Consider the following 21776-nt stretch of genomic DNA (forward strand, 5'->3'; position numbering starts at 1 on the left):
TGGCTAAGCATTAAAATTATGACTGCCAGGATGAATATTTTGTCTCTTTGCTCTTGCAGCTGTGGTAATAAGGGTGGAGTTTTAAATAATTTTATGATGAGTTCTAACATCTATCACCGTGTTTTTGGACAAACACATATTATAAACGCTTACAGCATGGAAACAAGGCCATCTCAAACCACAGTTTACTATACTAAGCATCATTGCCAGTGAGCTTCAACCAGAGAGACCCCATAAAAAATTGTCCCAGGACCTGGTAATTTTAGCAATGACCCTATTGTAAAACATTTGAACATAAGGCGACCTTGTATTATAACATAAATATCTTGTTATTGTAAGCTTACATTTATTGTTTTGCCCCAGTGTTAACTGGTACTCTTTATGTGTCATACTTCCCTTGATCTGATACCCACAGGGCTCATATCCCATAATTCCTCTGTTACTGGCACAAAGCTGGCCCTGCTCTATTAAATTTCTCTAGCCAAGGAAATGTCGAAGCAAATTCGGCAGTGCCTCTCGGGCTGCAATCTGACATCAGCTTACTTTTGTTCTTCAAAGAGTACGAATTTCATCCAGAATGACGTTTGACTTGTATGGGGCAAGAGCGACTCTTGAGCTAAATTTGCACATATGAGGGAAAAAAAGAACAAATTTAGTTCCTCAGTTTGATTAAATGTCACATGTGGGACCTCCCAGAAAACACTCCACATTGATAGAGAATGATACAGCGCCACTTTCCTAGGACAATGAGCGTCTTTTACCTGCGTGCAAGGTTAACATTCGAAAACCTGTTATGAAAATACGCTGAAAAATGGATCTTTGCACACAGGTTTATTTATTTAAGACAGCAGTGCTGCTGCCTGTAGGGCCAATTGACCTGTGCTGCTCTGGCTGTGCACTACTGACTCTTTGAACTTGTAGTGTTGCTGAGACGGTCCTGCTCCAGGGGCTGGTAAGGAAGTGAGGAGGGAGCTCTGGGGGAAATTGGCTTTTACCCGAGGGGACTGAGTCTCCAGCCCCTGAGGTCCATGACACTACACAGCCACAATCTGGTTTTGAAACACACACCATACCGCTGGATTAAGACAGGAGCTGATGTTTGGCCAGAACAGCAGGCCAGCTGAATGAATGAAAGAAAGCACCTTTATAAAGTTATGATCGTATTATAAACTAACAGATTTTAAGTAATACACTTTCAGTGAAGCCTAGGTAAAGGCATCACACTAGAATAAACATTAAAATACACTATTTTGAGCTTTTGGGTATTCAGATTAGCTAAAAATTATATTTAACAGTGTTATTGAATTGTTAAGCTTTGAAAGATAAATTTTAAGTGAGGGTTAGATGGCAGTAAAGGAAATATGTTAAATATAGGCAGAGCGTACACTATTAAATATCTTCCAAAATACAGTGGTGGACAAAATGATTAGAACACTAGTACTTTCACCAGCTAAAAATGGTTTTAAGTCAGTTATTTCTACATTTTGTAGTGTGTCAGTAGGAAATATCAGTTAACGTTTCCAAACATTCATTTTGCCATTAATTGTAATAATCCAGTGAGATTTTTGTTTGCACAATGAGACAATAGCCATCTGATCTGATCATCATCCAGTCTGTCTGGAATGACATGAAGAAACAGAACAAACTGAGACAGACTAAATCCAGAAGAACTGTGGCAACATCTCCAAGATGCTTCAAGAAACCTCCCTGCAAAGCTGTTAAAAGTTTAGGCACTTGTGTAAAAATGCTTTAAAATGAGGATGCTGTCAAAATAATAATGTCATAAATATATTTTCTTTATCAATTAACTTCTATTAAATAAATTAAATCAATATTTGGGGTGACCATCCTTTGCGTTTAAAGCAGCTTTTGCCCTAGGTGCACTTGCTCATATTGTTTCAGGTTTCATTGCATTGTATTGAACCCAGAACATTCTTAAATCAAAACTATATAAAAAGCACACAATAAGCAAACTGAAGCCAAGTTTAAATGAAATCTTTTTAATTCATTAATATGTTTTGAATGAACAAAATTTATTAACATTTCTACACAACACATAAGGACTACAGCGCAACCACTGGCACACTGTCTCTCGTCTGGTCAGAAGCACGTAGATGGTGAACATGACATTAATAGGACAGCGACTGCCCCTCATTACCAGTTCCAGAAGAACAAGCGGCTGCCGTGCTTGGATGGCTGTAGCTCAGCCTGGATTGGAGTATTGGGCTCAGGTCTTGGTCTTGAAAGGTATGGGTTTTCAGGCAAGGGCCGAGAGGTTGCCACCTTGGTCACCTGTGGGAGAGGTCAAATGTTTAAAGTACAGGATATGGACCAGGAGCCCAAACAGACATTGAAACCACTTCTAATATAAATTGGTTCATTTTAAAATAACAAAGCAATGGATATATTGACCCACTTTGGACAGGTCTCCCAGCTCTGGCCTCTCCCAGCCCAGCTTCTCCAGCACACAGTTATCAAACTCCTTCTGCTGCTTGCGGCAGTGGCGCAGCTCAGCCAGGTTAGAGTAATCCAGACAGGTCCAGTACTCTGTGAAGGACTCTGCACAGTTCCCCTTTATCTGCCTGAGGGTCAAGCAATATGTGAAAAAAAAAAAAAAAAAAAAAACTTAATTACATGCCAATAGTGGGGTTTACACTGTGTCCTAACCGCCCATAACAAATCATGGCATACCTGAAAAGCAAAGTAAAAACACATACCTGATATCCACATGACACACAATGCTTCTTTAGACAGCAACCTTTCTTTTTTGTTGTTGTTGTTCTTGTTGCATTTGTGGTAAAATATCCTGAATAATGATTCCTGCTTTTTGTAAATGTTTCCAGTTTAACTTTCAAAATGTGTCATTTTTGACCAGGTGAGGGTGTTCATTTTCCTGAAAATGCCAGTTAAAGGGACAGTTCACCCAAAAATGAAAGTTGTGTCATTTAATCCCCTTCCGGTTGTTCCAAACCCATATGAGTTTCTTTCTTCTGTTGAACACAAAAGAAGATATTTTAAAGAATCTTGGTAACCAAACAGTCGCTGGTCCTTATTGACTTCCATAGTATTTTTTCCCCCAGTATCTTTGGTGTTCAACAGAAGAAAGAATCTCATACAAGTTTGAAACAACATGAGGTGAGTAATTAATGAAAAAATTTTTGGGTGAACAATCACTTTAAATGTTATTGCATTGGTCTAAAATTTAATGACTCTGTTCACGCAGGGTACAACAACTTCCCAACTTTTTTAAATATTTTTTAGAACTCCCCCCCCCACCTTGTTACACTCTCCAGTGTTCCTGTTAAAAAATAAGCCATCTACACAAAGTGCTCATAAATATCTAATTCTACTATATTATTACCAAATATTGGATTATGAACATGCGTGTTAATTATGAGCACAAATACAATGTGCTCATAATTAACACATATCTTAAACTTTCCTGTAGCTCAAATAGTAGAGCATGGCGCTAGCAACTCCAAGGTCATGGGTTCGATTCCCAGGGAAAGCAAGAGCTGATAAAATGTAAAAACTGTAACTTGAATGCAATGTAAGTCGCTTTGGATAAAAGCGTCTGCTAAATGCATAAATGTAAATGTTAAAGATTTTGAAGCAAAAGTCAGGACAAACAGGTAAAAGTTTTGAGTACCTGAAGAAGTTGATTGCACATTCATTGACTTTCATCCCTTCTTTCAAACACTTTCTGGGGTCCTTCTCCTCCCAGCGGCACAACATGAACTCTTTGTTGGCCTTGTCACATTGAGAGCCATAGTGATGAGCAGCCGCCTTCAGTACAGCCGACGACACATTAACCTGCACAGAAAACAGAAAAAAGTCCTGAGATCACATATAATGCAGGACAAAATGATTCACCTTTAAGTGAAAGCATTATTTTCCCCAGCAAGAAATATATGAGCAATTCTGAGGAATTGAATGCATGACATTAAAGAGAAATGGCTATTAATGCAAACTCTTGCTACGGCATTAGATATTAATCTCCAAAATTATATGGATCACATGGCATGCCTTTTCACCCAATAACCTATTTTATAGTCTGCTATAAAAGACAAAAGCTGTCAATTATATTACCCTTAACACACACACACACACAGAGAGAGAGAGAAATATAGTAACGTTACCACAAAATATGAAAGCAACCATTGACTCTTAGCAAGCTGCTAAAAACAACACTAATGTAACTTAGTCAACAAGTCAGTTTCCAGTTCTTTCAAATCCATCCTTTCTTTCTGATCTTAACTAACCAGGATACACTACAATACTAGCTGAACACGTTTAAATGAACTTAACGTTAGCAGTGCTATTCCTGCAGCTTCAGGCTAACACCTGGCTGCGTTTCCATCCTTTCAGACGTAAAGTTACCTCTTCGACGTTCAGTTCCTTCAACGTCGGAACCTCAACCACACTGGGCATGGTGCGACTTTTAGTCCACCAAAACTAACTAAAATGAGTTTGACAGTTCACAACACAACGTCCTCGTCTGCAGCAGGACGAGGCCGCACGGAGAAGGTCAGTTCACTGCGCATGCGCGAAGAATTACGGGCGCCTTTCGATAACGTCATGCGTGTGGAAACTGAGACGCTGTAGCGCCATCTTGGCTCCAAACAGAACGCAAAGTTATGGCACTACTTTTCTGCCAGTACTTTTCAAAACATTTACCTGGCCCTGAAATGATTATTTATCATTTATTCCATCGATTATTCATGCATGACCGTGGCATCTGTCCCAGAGGAGTGTTGCCATTAAATATGTAAAGTCTCGGTTGTGTTTCTATGGAAACAGTATCACGCTCTTGCTTTGCTGTTGATCAACATGGAGTTTATGGGAAGCAGTTATGATGGAGATTACAATAATGGCAGGTAAATCAACTTTTAATGATGGCTGATGGTATTTATATGCCCTATCATTTGAATCTAAGTTTATGTGAGTGCCATACTCTAGTTATATATAATATTGTATACGATGTTTCCCGTTTTTATTGATACCTTCACGAGCATAGCTAGAGAGAAAACGGATTCTTGCAATATTACTTGTTCAAATGTTATTTCAATTGCTATATTGTTCCAAAATACTCTGTTGTGTATGTTCTCTTTTCCTATGCATGCTTTGGCAATGCAAAATGTGCTTTTGTCATGCCAATAAAGCTAAATGAATTGAATTGAAAGGTCTTCACAAATACATTTTTATACATACATATAGATAAATTCATAAAACAAAGTGAGTAATAAATAAATAACTTTAAATGTAACACGTGCTAGACCAAATTAAGGGCACTAGGATTCTTTCAGGCATCTGGTAAACTCATTTTTTTTTTCTTTTGTATAAATTTTAAATGCATAAAATAATATAAAGTGAAACTATTTCACATTATTTAATGAATTGTAAGGTTATGGAATTATGTCTTTTATATGTGACTTCCTGAATATTTTAATTGTTTTTCATGACTGACTAATCAAGGGTCATGCCATTAAATACGACTCATTTTTAAAGTAACACAAATGACAATGTATAATATAACAATCACGTTCCTTTTTGCAACATGTTCGTATCAGTGTAGCAGTACTATTGTGATACTAAAGATACAGTCATTTTAAGAATAAGGAAGAAGTGAATTAAGCTGTCTATTTCCTCTCATCACATGTTGTCTTTCAAAGGATGGAGGGGACGGGTGAATACACACTTCCCACTCACACCAGATATGTCGGAGAGATGAAAGATGGCATGTTCCATGGAAAAGGAGTGCTGCATTTCCCCAATGGAAGCAAATATGAGGGAACTTGGGAGAAAGGAATATGCAAAGAGGTCTTCCCCTCCTCCTTAATGATCATGCTGATAACTCGACATATTTCATATTTAAGAAAGTATCGAAAATTTGTTCTAAAATAATAAAAATAATAAAATAAAAAAATACTTGTGAAAGTATTCATACTTTCCCCATCATTTTGTTCGTTTTGTTATGTTGCTGCCTTGTTAAACCGCTATAAATTACTTTTTTTCCCACATCAGTCTACACTCCATACACCATATTGACAAAGCAAAAACAGAATCGTCACAACTTCGTAAATTTATTAAAATAAACTGAAATAAATACATTGCGTAAGTATGCATACCCTTAACTAAATATTTATCTGAAGCACCTTTACAGTCTCAAGTCTTTTTTTGTTTGATGTGACAAGCTTTTCTCATCAGCATTTGGCAATTATCTGCCATTCTTCTCCTCACCTCTCAAGCTCTGTCAGGTTGGATGGGGGCAGAGGCACATTTTCAGGTTTCTCCAGAAATATTTGACTGGGTTTAATCCCAGGCTGTGACTGGGCCACTCAAGGACATTCACAGAGTTGCCTGTAAGCCACTCTTGCTGTGTGTTTAGGTTCATCGTCCTGTTGGAAGGTGAACCTTCTGCCCAGTCTGAGGTTCTGAATGCTCTGGACTGGGTTTTCATTAAGGCTATCTCAAATATTTTGGTGCATTGAGCTTTTCTTCTGCTCTGACGAGTCCCTCAGTCCCTGCCGCTGAAAAACAGCCCCACAGCATGAGGATTCTACCAGCACACTTTACTTTTGGGATGCTACTCCGCAGGTGATGAGCGGAGCTGGTTTCCTTCAAACATGATGCTTAGAATTGATCAGACCAGAGAATCTTGTTTCTCAGATTCTGAGGGTCCTTTAGGTGCTTTTCTGAAAATTCCAAGTGTGTTTTCATGTGTCTTCACTGAGGAGAGAATTGAGTTTGGCCACACCGCCATAAAGCCCAGATCGGTGGAGTGTTGCAGTGATGTTTGTCCTTCTGTAAGTTTCTCCGATCTGCTTATAAGATCATGGAGCTCAACTAGAGTGACCATCAGGTTCTTCGTCACCACTCTAACCAAAGCCCTTCTCCATCAATTGCTCAGTCTGGCCAAGAGGCCAGCTCTAGGAAGAGTCATGGTTGTTTCAAACTTCTTCTATTAAGGGTACATCCTTTTCTGATCCTTCAATGAAGCAGAATTTTTTTCTGAACTCTTCTCCAGATGTGTGGCTTGAAACAAACCTGTTTCTGAGCTCTACAGGCAGTTCTTTTGACCTCAGGGCTTGTTTTTGCTATTAGACCTTTTATTAAGACGTGTGCCTTTCCAAATCATACCCATTCAATTTAATTTGCCACAGGTTAACTTCACTTGAAGTGCAGTAACATATACAAGCAATATGAATGCTCCTGAGCTAAATTTCAATTGTCCCAGATAAGGGTATGAATACTTATGCAATGGAATCATTTTAGTTTTTTATTTTTAATAAATTTGCAAAGATGCTGAAAACCTGTTTTTTGCTTTACAATTATGGTGTATGGAGTGTAGATTGATGTGGGGAAAAAAAAGTAATTTAAAGCAGTTTAACATAAGGCAACAACAAAACAAAACGTAAAGAAATGAAGGGGTATGAATACTTTTGCAAGGCATTCTATCTATCTATCTATCTATCTATACTGATAGTATATATATATATATATATTTAGTGGGTCATGTTGATAGTTGTAATGAGTAACCTGTGGTTACTTTGCTATTGAGTGCATTTGAACAGATGACACTTGATTTGATATTGTGTATTTAATGCAATTACATTTTTAAATGTGCATTTAGTAAATGCTTGGAATAAATGTTTTTGTTACACATAGGGAAAGCACACATTTTCTGATGGCCTGGAGTATAAAGAAACAGACTGGGATTACTGTGATGGAAAAGACAGGCGTTTCTACTCTGAGAGGTGTAATGGCCTCAAACCAGCAGGTATGGTTGAAATTATTAGAATTATTGTGTGTGATCATTTACAGCTAAGCAGCACAATTCTCTAAAAATATAAGAATGAAAACAAGTCTCACTGTGTCTTTGAATAGGAGAATCCCAGGTAACTGATCGAGACCCCCCGCGGGCCATCCCTGATGGTTGCTATGACAGCGGCGATGGCTTTTATGATCCCAGCACTAGAGTCGTCAAAGACTATGATGGCAATTTTCTCAGGAACGCAGGTAAGAGAATGCATCATGCAGTGCCAGAGCTAGTTTTAGTCTGTGAGTGAGTGTATGTTAGCAAGTCATTCACAATTTCCTACACAATATTCCATGAAATCCACGAAATCTCAATATATTTCTTAGTTCAATACTTTTCGGATCTGAAGTACCTTTTAGCAAACATTTGCCTTTGGTCCTTCCACCTGGAACACATAAGACCACAAGCATTAGAGTGGCATAAATGGATTAGCTAAATGCATGTAGATAGTGTAGAGCTAAAGATTGAGCAGTGAGATTGTAACATAACTCATCTGTAGGTCTTTTCTCTCGGGCAGACATGCCTCTGTGCTGTAGTCATTTGAATTGTTTTCAAGGAAAATGTAAAACACATTTTCCAGTGCCCGATGTGGGATCTCTGATTTGAGGTGAATTCATTATGTCAGCCTTATAGATAGGAGGCCAGAACCCCTTATTAGCACAAGACCTAGACATGTTATTGATTAGAAAAGTTTGTGGAATTAATCATTCCTTTGTTACCTAAATTAATTTATTGAATGTATCTATATGTTTGTATGTTGGGTATTATATATTACAATGTAATAGATTTTATTCCTTTAAAAAAAAAAAAAAGTTAAGAGAAATCAAAAATCAAAATCAAAGAGTTTCTTTTAGTAATCCAATGACTGAGGAGGACACAACCAAACGTAAATCCAAAATAATAGCAGACAAAGGAACATGGGAGAACACAGGCTTTAAATACTAAACGTAATCAGGGAGGAACAGAAAACAGGTGTGTAACTAACTAATCAAAAACCATGGAAACAAACGAGGCAGGAAGACTGGAGACAGAAACTAAACTAAAACAGATCATACATGGAACAATGCTACAAAAAATGTATTTAAAATTCTATTAATCAAAGAATGCTGAAAATGCTTTTTGAGCAGAATTTAGAATGATTTCTGAGGGATCATGTTGCAAGACTGGAGTAATAATGTTGAAAATTCAGCTTTGTATCACAGGAATAAATGATATATTAAAATAATACAGTCTTTTCGAGCTGTAGTAATATTTCACAATATTACAGATTTTCCTGTATTTTTGATCAAATAAATGTTTTTTCAAAACCATTAAAAACTTTAAAAAATTTTAAAGTGTAGAGTCTATCATTTATTTTTGCAGTTTGAATAGAAGTGAATGATATATTATAATTAGTTTATTTTGAAAATAAAATTGCCATCATTACCAAGTTGTGGAATTACATTCTATAAATGTAACCTTCAATGTGTTATGGTATATTTTCTCGTGCCGTTTCTTTTGTAATATGCACATAAAACATAACCAGTCATATGCGTAAACATAAAATTAACACTAGCATGTCATGTTGCTCTGTGAAGATCAATTTATGATCTTTGCACTGTCACATTGGCTAGTTTTACTTTTAGATTTATCTGCATTAATTTTCAATATGACATATTGCATATTGAGTATAAAAACGTGATAATGTATTGTATCTGCATTTTTTAAAATTACTGTTCTATGTATACATGTGTCAGACTTACATCTTTAGCTGCTGCACAATTTTTTTTTTCTGCTCTCATATCCAGGTATCTGTATATGGCAGTTTGCTTGGGAATAATTTGGCAGTTTGCTGTATTTTCCAGTATTATGAGATGCATAATTTGGTAAACACTGTCTAAAGCAACTACATGCAACAAGATCTGCAGCCCCAGCTTTCGTCACAGTCTGATTGTGAGCTTGCGTGACTATTTCATACATCTACAGTTACTATAACATAGGAAGACAGACACATCCTGAACAGATGTCAGAAGAGTTCTGTATCGAAGCGCATACAGATTTTCTTCTGTGAAGCAGAGCTCATAACAGTAAATTGGAAGCTGTTTATTGATATTGTTTAGAAACACAATCTGTGTGGGGTAAAGGAATAGTAGCAGCATGGTGATGCTAATAAAATCAATCTTTCTTTCTTCCTTATGGGTCGCCATCAGGCCCACAGATTTTTTCGCCTACAGAAATCTGCAGAGAGCACTGCAGATTTCCTTAGAATTAGAACACCCATCATTTACAAAGTGTTACGCATCTCCAGCCCTTGAGTGTTTGTGGCCAGTCTGGATCTGTTAGCTTTGAGACCAACTATATAGTTATCAATATCAACTATTTAGTAGATATTGATATTCCTTCTGAGCTTAGCACAGTCTATGTGTTTTGATATTTTACTTCCAAGTTACACTAATATGTGTATATGTGTCTTCATATTGGACAGTTATTTGTGTTCCTACATTTTCGTACACATTTCCATGTGTCAGTCACTCCATGCCTCTATTCAGGGTTAGAAAACACACTGTCACTTCTGCGTCAGTGTGGTACTTGTTCAGTCTTCAGATCAGATAATTTCCAGGCCTCTGGGATTACATCCTTACCACATGCGGCTGGAAAGTGAGAGCAAACATCAGAGACCGAGACTTACACAAGAGTGCAGACCTGTCACATTAAACCACATCCTGGTTATGACTCCCAGAGCCAAAGCCCACCCGCTTCCACAAGAGTCCACATCACAGACTTCATTTGCATTTACATTCACATTCTAAGTAGGAGCTTTCAAACTGACGCCACTTACAATAAAGTAGACATATCACGTAAGCCGTAGTTACCAGTTATGACTGCTCAACATAACAACATTGGCTCAACCTTTAATGGGATAGTTTCCCTAAAAATGAAAATTCTATTATTAGTTTCTCGCCCTCATGTCGTTCCAAACCTGCATGAATTTCTTTGTTCTGTGCAACACCAAAAATGTGAAAATCTGCAAATTCATACAGGTTTGGAGCAACAGGTGATTTTAATTTTTGGGTGAAATATTCCTTTAAATCCCTGGTCCTGCTTGGAGATCTGACCAGTGGTAATTAAGCATGACGTCTACCCTGACTAAGTCCCATGGAGCAGGAATTGTTCACATAGACTTCATAGCGGAATTACCATTCAAACATACATCTGGCCTTCAAATCAACGTCATCTTCTATGTTGAAACGTATTACAATATGGAATATTGTGCATCCTATGGATTTATTTTTATCGCCTGGAGGTGATGGTGCATTTGTCAAAATGGGTGTGAAGACAGAATTTATTGCAAGTAGCTTCCCTCCAGGATGGAGGATCACAGAGGGCGCAGACGCTGCAGAGGCAAACGAAGAGGAACCACGTTCCCTGTGGGAGGATGTTTTTGGGAGGAGAGGAAAGAAGGACAAGTCCCAACTACAGCTGTGGGGCAGAGAAACAGTCAGATCCAGGAGGTAGGCATGATGGGGGTGGCAGTCCTAGGCAGCAGCAGCCCAGGCTGGACAGGAAGGCCTGCGGAAATGCCCAGGCTGCAGGCCAACTCTGAAGCCGGTTGGAGAGCAAGAGAAAAGCAGATGGGAGGAAGCCCTCAAGAATCTCAACACACTGGTCATTTGAAGTCAGGGAGGGTGGGTTATTACAACCAGTGTTTGCTGGCGTGTCATGTAGGACTGCCCCTTGAGATGGGCACGAGGCAGACTGAGTCTCCTCCATATATCATGTTCTGCCCCAGTCAACCAGATTCTCCTCCTCTTTGTCTTGTATCCAAGAAGACCAAAACACAGTAACTGCATATTCCAATCAAGTTTACAGCCATATGGCTTTTCTTTTCAAAAAAGGGAAAATTATATGACCAAAAAAAAAAAACATTTAAATGACCAAAATAACAGAAAATACATAGTTAGTGGTATTTGCTCTTTCACTATTGTCTGTTCTAAACCTCTAACCCCAAGTATTTAACATTGGCATGTAACTGTTTGTGTTGCGGAGATGAATGATACCTCAGATCTTGCAGCTTGTTGAGGAGAGGTGAGCTGGAATACACCAAATAAATTTTGCCCAAACGTTTTGCCAAATTTACAGTCTGGATGAGTCACCACTAGTAGCCAAAAGTTAGAGCCAGTCTGAAGATTTTGGGCAGTCTGAAATATCACATAGTTCTCATAGTATATGATGGATACTTAAAAAAATTTTTGGCTTATTTTTAGACTATTCCATCCAATTGGAGGATATCAAAAGTATTTGATATTTTAAGTTTCTTTCAGAACACTAGGGAATGTCTCGGTTACGTACGTAACCCTCGTTCCCTGATGGAGGGAACGGAGACGTTATGTCGTGACGACATTAGGGGACTCACTTGGGAGCCCCGACTGCCTCTGATAAGAGAAAACACCAATGAAATTTGGCTAGTGGATTTTGCATACCTGAGCCACTCCCCGTGCATACGGGTATAAAAGGGCGACAGGTGCATCCACTCATCAGGTTTTCCGCTGAGGAGCCGAGAACGTGTCCCTGGCAACCAGCGATGGTTCAAGATTGTGGCATGGGGACATAACGTCTCCGTTCCCTCCATCAGGGAACGAGGGTTACGTACGTAACCGAGACGTTCCCTATCTGTCGTTCACTACGAGTTATGTCGTGACAACATTAGGGGTCTATGGAAAGCGCCACAACCTGAACCCCGTCACGACCTTGTCGCATGCAGATGTTGACAAGCTAGCGCGTGACAGACAAATGCAATGCGAAGTTCGCAACCTTCCCATCGCCCCAGCGCAAATTCGCTAACCTTGGCGCCCGCAGGGACCACTGAGTACATTGCTGCTGGAGATAGCCAAGCCGCTGTTCCTTTCCCCAGAAATCGGAAGGGATTTCGACCTTCTATGAAATACTTCTTCAAGTCTTTCCTGTTTGTTGTTACAGCCCGGCAGTAACGACGGGGAAGTGAGCCTTCCGGAGAAGGGCGCTACGGAGGCCACACCCTGCCCGAAGGGAGGTAACGTGTGGAGACACTGGTATGGACTGGCCCAAGCCTGGGGCAGTGCTACATACGCCTGGATCCTGGGGCAGATCCTACCTAGGAGAAGGGAGGAGGGCTGCCAGCAGGGTCTGACAGAGCTCTGTCAAAGGGAAGACACGGGTTTACCGTGAGGGAAACCGTACTGTGGATGAATACATGTGTGGGATCACCCGAAGGGAATCAGGCCACACGGGCACCTAGCCGAGTACAGGGGCTGACCGGAGACCCGGGCAAGCTAACACCGGTACTGGGCCTGGCGTCAGACTGCTCCGCCCAGTCTGACTGCCGGGCGTGCTGGAGGAACTCCGCCAGGGTTCGCCGTCCGGGGAACTAACTGGAGGAGAGAATAGGCGCTCATATCCCTGGGTAAGGGGGAATGGCGCAGCAGGCGTGACACCGGCCAATTCTTCCCGCAACTTACCTGTTACCCAACACACGGGAAGAGACTGGCTCAATGCGGAGACTGTAAAATCTCGCAAAAGTGTACGGTGTCGCCCAGCCCGCAGCTCTACAGATGTCTGCCAAGGAGGCGCCGTGCGCCAACGCATAGGAGGAGGCAACACTCCGTGTGGAGTGAGCCCTCACCCCGAGGGGGCACAGCTCGCCTTGGGATTGGTACGCCAAGGCGATGGCATCCACTATCCAGTGGGCCAACCTCTGCTTGGAGACAGCCTTCCCTTTCTGCTGACCTCCGTGGCAGACAAAGAGCTGCTCAGCGCTTCTGAAGCTCCGGGTGCGGTCCACGTATATGCGCAGCGCTCTTACGGGACACAGCAACGCCAAGGCTGGGTCTGCCTCCTCCGAGGGCAGTGCTTGCAGGTTCACCACCTGATCGTGGAAGGGCGTGGTGGGAACCTTAGGCACGTATCCAGGCCGGGGTCTCAGGTCAACGTGAGAGTAGGCCGGCCCAAACACAAGGCACTCTTCGCTTACCGAAAATGCTTGGAGGTCCCCGACCCTCTTGATGGAAGTGAGCGCGGTCAGGAGCGCTGTCTTAGCCAACAGGAATTTCAGCTCGACTGAGTCCAGCGGCTCAAAGGGACCCCTCTGAAGTCCAGCCAGGACTATAGAGAGGTCCCAGGAGGGCATCAGGGGTGACCTAGGGGGATTCAACCTCCTGGCACCCCTCAGGAACCTCACGATGAGATCATGCTTTCCCAGGGACATGGGCCGCAATAGCAGCCACGTACACTTTCAAGGTGGAGGGCGACAGCCTGCGCTCCAACCTCTCTTGCAGGAAAGAAAGCACTACTCCAATCGTCCATCTTCGGGGGTCCTCTCGACGAGAAGAACACCAGTCCGCGAACAGACTCCACTTCAGTGCATAGGCTTGCCTAGTTGAAGGGGCCCTAGCCTGAGTGATGGTGTCCACCACAGCCTGTGGCAGGCCACTCAAGTCTGCCGTGTCCCATCCAGGAGCCACACATGGAGGTTCCACAGATCTGGACGCGAGTGCCATATGGTGCCGAGCCCCTGAGAAAGAAGGTCCTTCCTCAGAGGGATGCGCCAGGGAGGGGCTGTCGCGAGGAGGGTGAGTTCCGGAAACCAGGTCCGGGTGGGCCAATATGGCGCAACCAACAAGACCTGCTCCTCGTCCTCCCTGACCTTGCACAGTGTCTGTGCGATCAGGCTCACTGGGGGAAACGCATACTTGCGCAGAGTCCGAGGCCAGCTGTGTGCCAGTGCGTCCGTGCCGAGGGGGGCCTCGGCCAGGGAGAAATACAGCTGGCAGTGGGAGGACTCGCGGGAAGCAAACAGGTCTACCTGGGCTTCCCCGAATCGACTCCAAATCAGCCGGATCGTCTCGGGATGGAGTCGCCATTCTCCGGGGAACGTGAGCTGTCGTGAGAGCGTGTCGGCTGCACGATTGAGCTCCCCCGGAATGTGGACGGCACGCAGCGATTTGAGCTGTGACTGACTCCAGAGGAGGAGATGGCGGGCGAGCTGTGACATGCGGCGTGATCGTAGACCTCCCTGCCGGTTGATGTACGAAACAGCCGCAGTGTTGTCCGTACGGACCAACACGTGCTGGTCTAGGAGCAGTGGCCGGAACTGCTTTAAGGCCAGATGCACTGCCAATAGCTCTAAGCAGTTGATGTGCCAAAGCAGTCGAGGCCCCGTCCAGAGCCCCGAGGCTGCCTGCCCGTTGCATGTAGCGCCCCAGCCCGTGCTGGAGGCATCTTGTCCTAAGGGCAGCCCGGCCCGTAGGAACGCAAGGTCCGACCAGGGGCTGAAAGAGCGGCGACACGATTGCGTGATGGTCACACGATGTGTCCCGCGGCGCCATGCCCATCTCGGGACCCGTGAGTGTAACCAGTGCTGAAGTGGTCTCATATGAAGCAACCCGAGCGGCGTGACTGCGGCTACGGATGCCATATGCCCCAGGAGCTGTTGAAACTGTTTCAGCGGAACCACTGTCCTGCCTCTGAAGGAACTCAGGCAGTTCAGCACTGATTGGGCACGCTCGTCCGTGAGACATGCCGTCATACTCACAGAGTCTAACTCCACACCGAGAAAAGAGATTCTCTGCACAGGGGAGAGCTTGCTCTTTTCCCAGTTGACCCGAAGCCCCAACTGGCTGAGGTGCCGGAGCACCAGGTCCCTGTGACCACACAACTGTTCTCGCGACCGGGCCAGGATGAGCCAATCGTCGAGATAGTTGAGGATCCTGATGCCCACTTCCCGTAACGGGGCAAGGGTGCCCTCCGCCACCTTCGTGAAGGCACGGGGAGACAGGGAGAGCCCGAAGAGGAGGACCCTGTACTGCCATGCCCGCCCCTCGAACGCAAACCGTAGGAACGGCCTGTGTCGAGGGAGAATCGAGACATGAAAGTAAGCGTCCTTCAGGTCGATCGCTGCAAACCAATCCGCGGACTGAACGCATTTGACGATGCGCTTCTGCGTCAACATCTTGAACGGGAGCTTGTGTAGGGCCCGATTCAAGACTCGCAGGTCCAGGATTGGCCGGAGGCCACCGCCTTTCTTGGGCACGATGAAGTAGGGGCTGTAAAACCCCTGCCTCACCTCGGCTAGAGGGACCGGCTCGATTGCACCCTTTGCCAGAAGGACAGCAATCTCCTCGCGCAGGACAGGTGCATCTCGGACTGCCACCGAAGTCTCGAGGATGCCACTGAACCTGGGAGGTCGCCTGGCGAACTGAATCGCATAGCCGAATCGAACTGTGCAAATGAGCCAGCGAGACGGGCTGGGTAGCGCAAGCCACGCCCCCAGATACCGTGCAAGTGGCACCAAAGGCACAATCGACGTGCCCGCAGTGGTGCAGCGAGGGGGAGTAAGGTTGGATGGAACAGAAGGCGGTGCGTTCTGACTCATCCCCACAAAACTCCCTAAGTCCCCGGGGGGACTGGCTAGAGGTGCGCGGGGAGGCATCGCGTCCCCAGACCGCACTCTCTTGGCCACTGGCAATATGGGTCTCGGGTGAGAGTGAGGAGGCAGTACGTCGCACACTGTCAGCCCGCAGACCTGGGAACCCGGAGGGAAGGGAAATTGCTCTTTCTTTGACAATGTGGGTACCACTGGCCCTCGAGCCAGTGGCGGAACAGAAACAGAAGAAAACACAAGATTCTCCACCCGGCCCTCCTCCGGGGGAAGGAGCGATGCTAACCTTGTCGTCTCCTGGGAAAGAGCAAATTCCTCCATCTCCGGGTTGTGCGCGTCAGGGCCGCTTTGTCGTCTTCCTGGAGGACTTGGCGGCCGGCTGAGGCACAAGGGGCCTGTGTGTGTGTGTAATAAGCAGAGTGTATGCGTTGTGGACCCGCCTATAGGCGCATATTACTAACGCACTATTTAAATAAATAAAAAAATACTGTGCCATTGACCAGGTTTTAGTTGGTCAAAGGCACAGTCTGTTTCAGTTGCCTCAAATAGCAATACGCCAACAATGCACCTGAATACACCTCGTTTTCAGAGCAGCACACCCATGAGCGCACAAATGGGTGCAAATGCATTTGCTATTGAAACAATGTGGTGCATGACGTGAAAATGATAACTGCATCGGGCTGAAACTAGCAAAAACCACGGGTGTATAATAGGGCCCATAATGTAGTGTATGACTCACCTTTTTAATGTCACTTACCTCCAAGTCCAGCTGCAATCTGAACAAGCCCTGGCGTCTACCCATGTGGAGCTGAATCCAAATGCATTTGGATAATTTTTTTTAACTCAGAACACAGAGCCAACAACTACTGCAGTCAACTCTTTACATACAACTTTACATACATGGTTGTTTTCATCGGTCATGCATCTCTTATTAATGAGATGCATGTTTCTGCATGAGTTTGTTTTATTCAGAATGACTTGAAAGTTTGGTAGTGTGTGATCTTCAGTCATTTAGTCTATGATGCTACGAAGTTGACAGTGTATGACGGCTAGTATTTTAAGTTATCTGATTTACAGTTTTTAACGGGCAACTTGAATGAGATACTTAAACGAGTATCCAAATTGTAGCTAGGATTCAGAACATTGTAAAGGATTGAGCTCTTTTGGGAGGTGGGCTCTTTTGACTTGGAGCAGTCAGTAACCAATTTGTAAGCACCTAGAATGCCCATGCATTGCAGTGGCATCTTTTGGACAGAACTTTTCTTTTCTAAAAAAATGTATTTTAAAAATGAATTTTAATTACATTACCCAAATCATTCCATAATGACACACCTATTTGTCACTACACCAGTTTCCCCTATAAGATTCCTGGAGAGAAGGGAAGTATGAGGTTTGTCTGCTATAAAAACATGGGATGATTCCACCGGTTCCTTCCTGGCTAGAAAGGCTTTGAAATGTGAGTGGGGCCGTCAATAAGGCCCCTCTCATTACACAACATTTGTAATGAGCCTTGCCCAGCAGAGGTAGCAGGATTATAGGCTTTAGGGAGTACATAGGGTGTCTCGGTTGTAGCAAACTACCCGGAGCCAAGCCGGCAGTAGGAGGCAAGCGTTTAGTTTATGATAGGACTGGAAATCCTGTTTACAACCAGCTTTAATAACACTGTGTGTAAATGAGCGAAGGAGGTTGATACACTCCATTTACAGTAATTAAATTTGATTGACCTGTCAAGACATACTAATATATAGACCATATTTAGGACAATCCACAGTTTATTTTCATGCTTAATGTGACTTTTATAATTTTCTGAGTGGTGATTGCCCATGCAGAACTTCACCGTGGATGTTGTGTGTGGTTGCTATAAGGTTACTAAAGTGTTTGGGTGGTTTTTAGGGCATTGCTATGTCGTTAGATGGTTACTTACTGGCCCAAGTACATAGAGTCCACCCCAAATGTCTGTAATATTCTGGTCTCTATGATTCAGATCCCTAATTCAGTCTATGAGAGTTTTAGTTGTTGTATTGTCTGCCAGGAAAACATTGTAAATTCAGTTATCATATGAGGATATTATTCTTATCCAGTGCAGGACAAGTGAAGTTCTGTATTGTTAGCATTATGAATTTTAATAAAAGAGGAAAAAATAGAAACAGTATTGCTTGGCATATCATTAAGCAATATATTGCTCTATTCAATTAAATATTTGGGTATTTGACGGCGATTATGCTTTTTAAACAATACTACTTTTGTCTTGTTTTAGCACCTATTCCTTGGTAACACAAAACTTCACTTGAGCCATGAAGCTCTACTGCCATATGGTTTGCAGTGGTTTCCTGCTTCTGTGATAATTGCTAAAGGGTCATGTTCTAAAATCCCTTCGCCAATGAAAACAGCCCAGGCCTGAGCCACAAGTCACTGCTTTAGGGTAATATCAAACCTTGTCAGAAGATGATCATCCAGCTGTTGATGATACACACACTCAGCTCCTCGAGCCTTTGAATAATCTCACATGATCAGAGATCCTAAAGCCATTAATAAAAAAGTGCATCTCTGGAAGGAAACACTTTTCCTTTTGATTGTATTTTAATGATTAAGATAAACACCTTCTAACAAGGTACACTTAACAGCTTCCCTTCTGACTCCTGGGCTTTGATCGTGGAAGACTGTGTATCATATTTGTTAGGCCACCTGAGTGAGGGCTCAACATGAGTATGAAAAAAGGAGGGTTGACTGAAGCATAAAGCAGATTATTATAGAAACAAAGAAGTAATTTGTGTTTTGTACAAAATACAGGCACTGCAATAAATCTGAGAGAAAAAAAGCAAATGTTGGGAAAGTTAAAAAAAGGGATTGCATGGAGTACTTTCTCATGAATAAAAAGTACTATAAACAAAAAAGATGCAGACAAAAGACAAGAAAAAAAGCAATAAATTGATAAGGGGGAAATCAGAATTTAAAAAAGCCAAGAAAAAGAAACTAAACATTAGTAATGAAAACAAATAGATGGTTATATGGGTTACGGAAATTCAAGGAGATTCATTTCAGCAAAGTTTGAGGAAGTATGAGGGCTAAGACAGTTCTTTAAACAGCATTGCCACAATGAATGTGCAATTGTGAATGAAATATGAAAGACTATTCCAGTCATTTGTGGTTACTGGACAAGGATTAAAAAAATAATTTTTTTTATTGAAATTGCACTCATATTTTATAGAATAAAAACTTCTCTGACTGAAAAACATAATTTTAACATTCCCTGGTATTTTTCCATAACCGTGGGAATCCTGTCCAAATAAAGGGACCATAAGGGACCATGTACTGTTTATGAAATTGTGAATTGGCCCAAAGATATCAAAAAGACAGAACTTTGCGTTGATAGGGAGCGATTTGTGGCCTGTTAACAAATAACAAATTATCCAGCAGGAATAATATTTTTGCCTATACATTTTGTTGTGGTGCTTGTTTCCAATACCGTGGAAGCCTCTATTCACACTGCTGTGTTAGATATGATATATTACATATAAGAACTTTGCTTTTATAAGCTTTTATTGATGTCTACGGTGGAAATACAGACTTACCTGTTACGCAGTTTAATCTGAAACATTACTGTTATGTAAATCGTATGTCAAAAGTATAATTTACAGACCCTTTCAGCCCTCGACGACTGATACTGCGGATGATTTATTTGCAGTAGATTTGATATGAGTGACACGTGTGCTCTGAAATAGGATTGTATTAGCCTATGAATTTAGCAAGTGCATGAATGCCAGGCAAACAATAAGTACTGAGGTGCTAATTTCGTGCAAATATAACCGTGCGAATTCGGTCCATTTACCAAAACCCGTTTACCGAGACGTAATTGTAGACCGACCTTGTCTATGAGCCATTGGTTGAAGCGTCCTCTGAGGTATTAATTGGTTTAAAATAGTGATGAAATGTTCCTCTCGAGTGTGACCTCCATGTGGAGAGCGTGAGGTGGGAGCGACTGAATGAAGTGAGACGTTAGCGTGCAGCTGTCGCAGAATGGACCGGTCGCGTGCTGGAAAAGTCTCAATTGCCGCGCGCGGGAGCCAGGTAGAAGTGGCGGGAGGCACGTGGAGAGGCCGTTTAGGGCCATCGCGTGCAATTACCGACAATCAGAGGAGAGCTTAAGACCTGTTCTCAACAATAGGCCCAGTTCGCCACGTTCATGGGGGTGAGTGCTCAAGTGCGTGCAGCTGCGCGCTCACATTCAGCACCAGCAGCAGAACTACCTCGCGCTCCGCAATTAGCAACTCCTTTCAGTTTTAACCATTTACAAAAAGCAGTATATTATCCACTGTTTTTGGTTGCGGAATCATCTCTGGGAAGACGAAGAAAAAAAGGGGAGTGATTGATTGTTGCGTGAAGTAGGCTGCTGAGAGCGAATTTTCATAATTGTTGTCTTAATCCCGCACGTAAAAAATGTAAATTGCCTTTAACCGCATATGAATGAGTTTGACACATGCCTTTTGGAGCTCGATTTTTGACCAAACAATCAGAAAGGAAAAAATAGCATGTATCTCATTTACAAATGTGCTGTACACCTGCAGACTCCATGCTTTTATTACAAACATAGAATGCGTTTTCCTTATCAAAATGAGTGAAATATGTATTATCTGCCCTTGTAGACGACCAGGAACACGAGTGGATCGTGCAGACCTGCAGGAAGAGCTGGGATGAGTTCACTGGCCACTGTCCAAGAGGCAACACACTAGAGGAGAAGTGAGAATACTCACACACAGGCAGGCCATTGTCTATCTGAATGACACATTGATGCAGCTTTATGACATTAATTTGTTTCTCAATCCTGTTTTCTTTTCCAAAACTGAACTGAAATAAAATATTTTCACTTTAAAAATATATAATTCAAAATTAGTGATTACCACTACACTGGCATGTTTAAAACTGCTACCCACCGAAATCATATAGCCTAATGTGAATGAATGCTTAATGGAAAAATAAAACATAAGTTTGCATTAACTTATACAAGTCCTATATATGCAAAAGCATAAAGAAATTCTATATTGAGCAGTTTTCTAAAAATGTTTATTATATACTATATGTGCTTTATTTTCTTTTTTATTATTATTATGAGAAGTGAAAGAGTCCAACTAGAAGAAAAAAAATCTCAAGAACAGCTGCACAACAACCCATGATAGAATAAAATATCATTAAATGAGTTTAGGTTTTAAAAGCCATTACATACAGTTTATTTCTTAAGACAAAACTATGTTTGAATAGATAATAGTGGAGTTTGGGTACAAACTCAAGTAAGAAAATGTTACATCATTGCTGTATTCTGCCCAAGCAAATGACCAGTACTGCGAAAACATTCAACAGCTGAATACACTGTTTTACTGATGTGAATGAGTTAGATTGCTCAGCTCGAAGGAAATGTAATGCAAAATCTTCTGCATTTAAAAAAAGTGTGTGTGTGTTTGAGTGAAGAGAGGATAGGCTAGTGAAAAGATTATGTCTCAGTGGGTCTTTTGAAACAGAACATGGGATACAAGATCATTCCTGTGATGTGGACTGACAGGGAATTCCTGT

The 21776-nt window shown here is 42.3% G+C and overlaps 2 protein-coding genes across 2 annotated transcripts; one reads left to right on the top strand and one right to left on the bottom strand.

Annotated features, from left to right (window-relative positions):
* Nucleotides 1-1997: 1997 nt before the first annotated feature.
* Nucleotides 1998-4548, bottom strand: LOC306866110 (NADH dehydrogenase [ubiquinone] 1 alpha subcomplex subunit 8-like). Its single transcript, XM_079411133.1, has 4 exons — nucleotides 4381-4548; nucleotides 3650-3813; nucleotides 2417-2582; nucleotides 1998-2292 (listed from the first exon to the last, which is right to left on the bottom strand). Exons 1-4 carry the CDS (start codon nucleotides 4429-4431, stop codon nucleotides 2155-2157), a joined length of 519 nt encoding a protein of 172 aa, XP_079267259.1. The 5' UTR covers nucleotides 4432-4548; the 3' UTR covers nucleotides 1998-2154.
* A 53-nt stretch (nucleotides 4549-4601) lies between these two features.
* LOC306865693 (MORN repeat-containing protein 5) lies at nucleotides 4602-21209 on the top strand. Its single transcript, XM_079410443.1, has 5 exons — nucleotides 4602-4877; nucleotides 5673-5820; nucleotides 7669-7780; nucleotides 7888-8019; nucleotides 20855-21209. The coding sequence occupies exons 1-5, from the start codon at nucleotides 4831-4833 to the stop codon at nucleotides 20950-20952; spliced, it is 537 nt and encodes a 178-aa protein (XP_079266569.1). The 5' UTR covers nucleotides 4602-4830; the 3' UTR covers nucleotides 20953-21209.
* The last annotated feature ends 567 nt before the right edge of the window (nucleotides 21210-21776 follow it).

The sequence above is a fragment of the Barbus barbus genome (assembly GCF_936440315.1).
Source record: "Barbus barbus genome assembly, chromosome: 47".
In the NCBI taxonomy this organism is placed as follows: domain Eukaryota; kingdom Metazoa; phylum Chordata; class Actinopteri; order Cypriniformes; family Cyprinidae; genus Barbus; species Barbus barbus.

What these genes read in the sequence shown, in the direction of transcription:
- LOC306866110 (XM_079411133.1), bottom strand. Translation starts at nt 4,431, where the DNA reads ATGCCCAGTGTGGTTGAGGTTCCGACGTTGAAGGAACTGAACGTCGAA. An exon ending in TGTGCAATCAACTTCTTCAG is followed by an intron (nt 2,583 to 3,649) that starts GTACTCAAAACT and finishes CTTGACCCTCAG; the next exon opens with GCAGATAAAGGGGAACTGTG. An exon ending in AGCTGGGAGACCTGTCCAAA is followed by an intron (nt 2,293 to 2,416) that starts GTGGGTCAATAT and finishes CCTCTCCCACAG; the next exon opens with GTGACCAAGGTGGCAACCTC.
- LOC306865693 (XM_079410443.1), top strand. Translation starts at nt 4,831, where the DNA reads ATGGAGTTTATGGGAAGCAGTTATGATGGAGATTACAATAATGGCAG. An exon ending in AGAAAGGAATATGCAAAGAG is followed by an intron (nt 5,821 to 7,668) that starts GTCTTCCCCTCC and finishes TGTTACACATAG; the next exon opens with GGAAAGCACACATTTTCTGA. An exon ending in TAATGGCCTCAAACCAGCAG is followed by an intron (nt 7,781 to 7,887) that starts GTATGGTTGAAA and finishes GTCTTTGAATAG; the next exon opens with GAGAATCCCAGGTAACTGAT.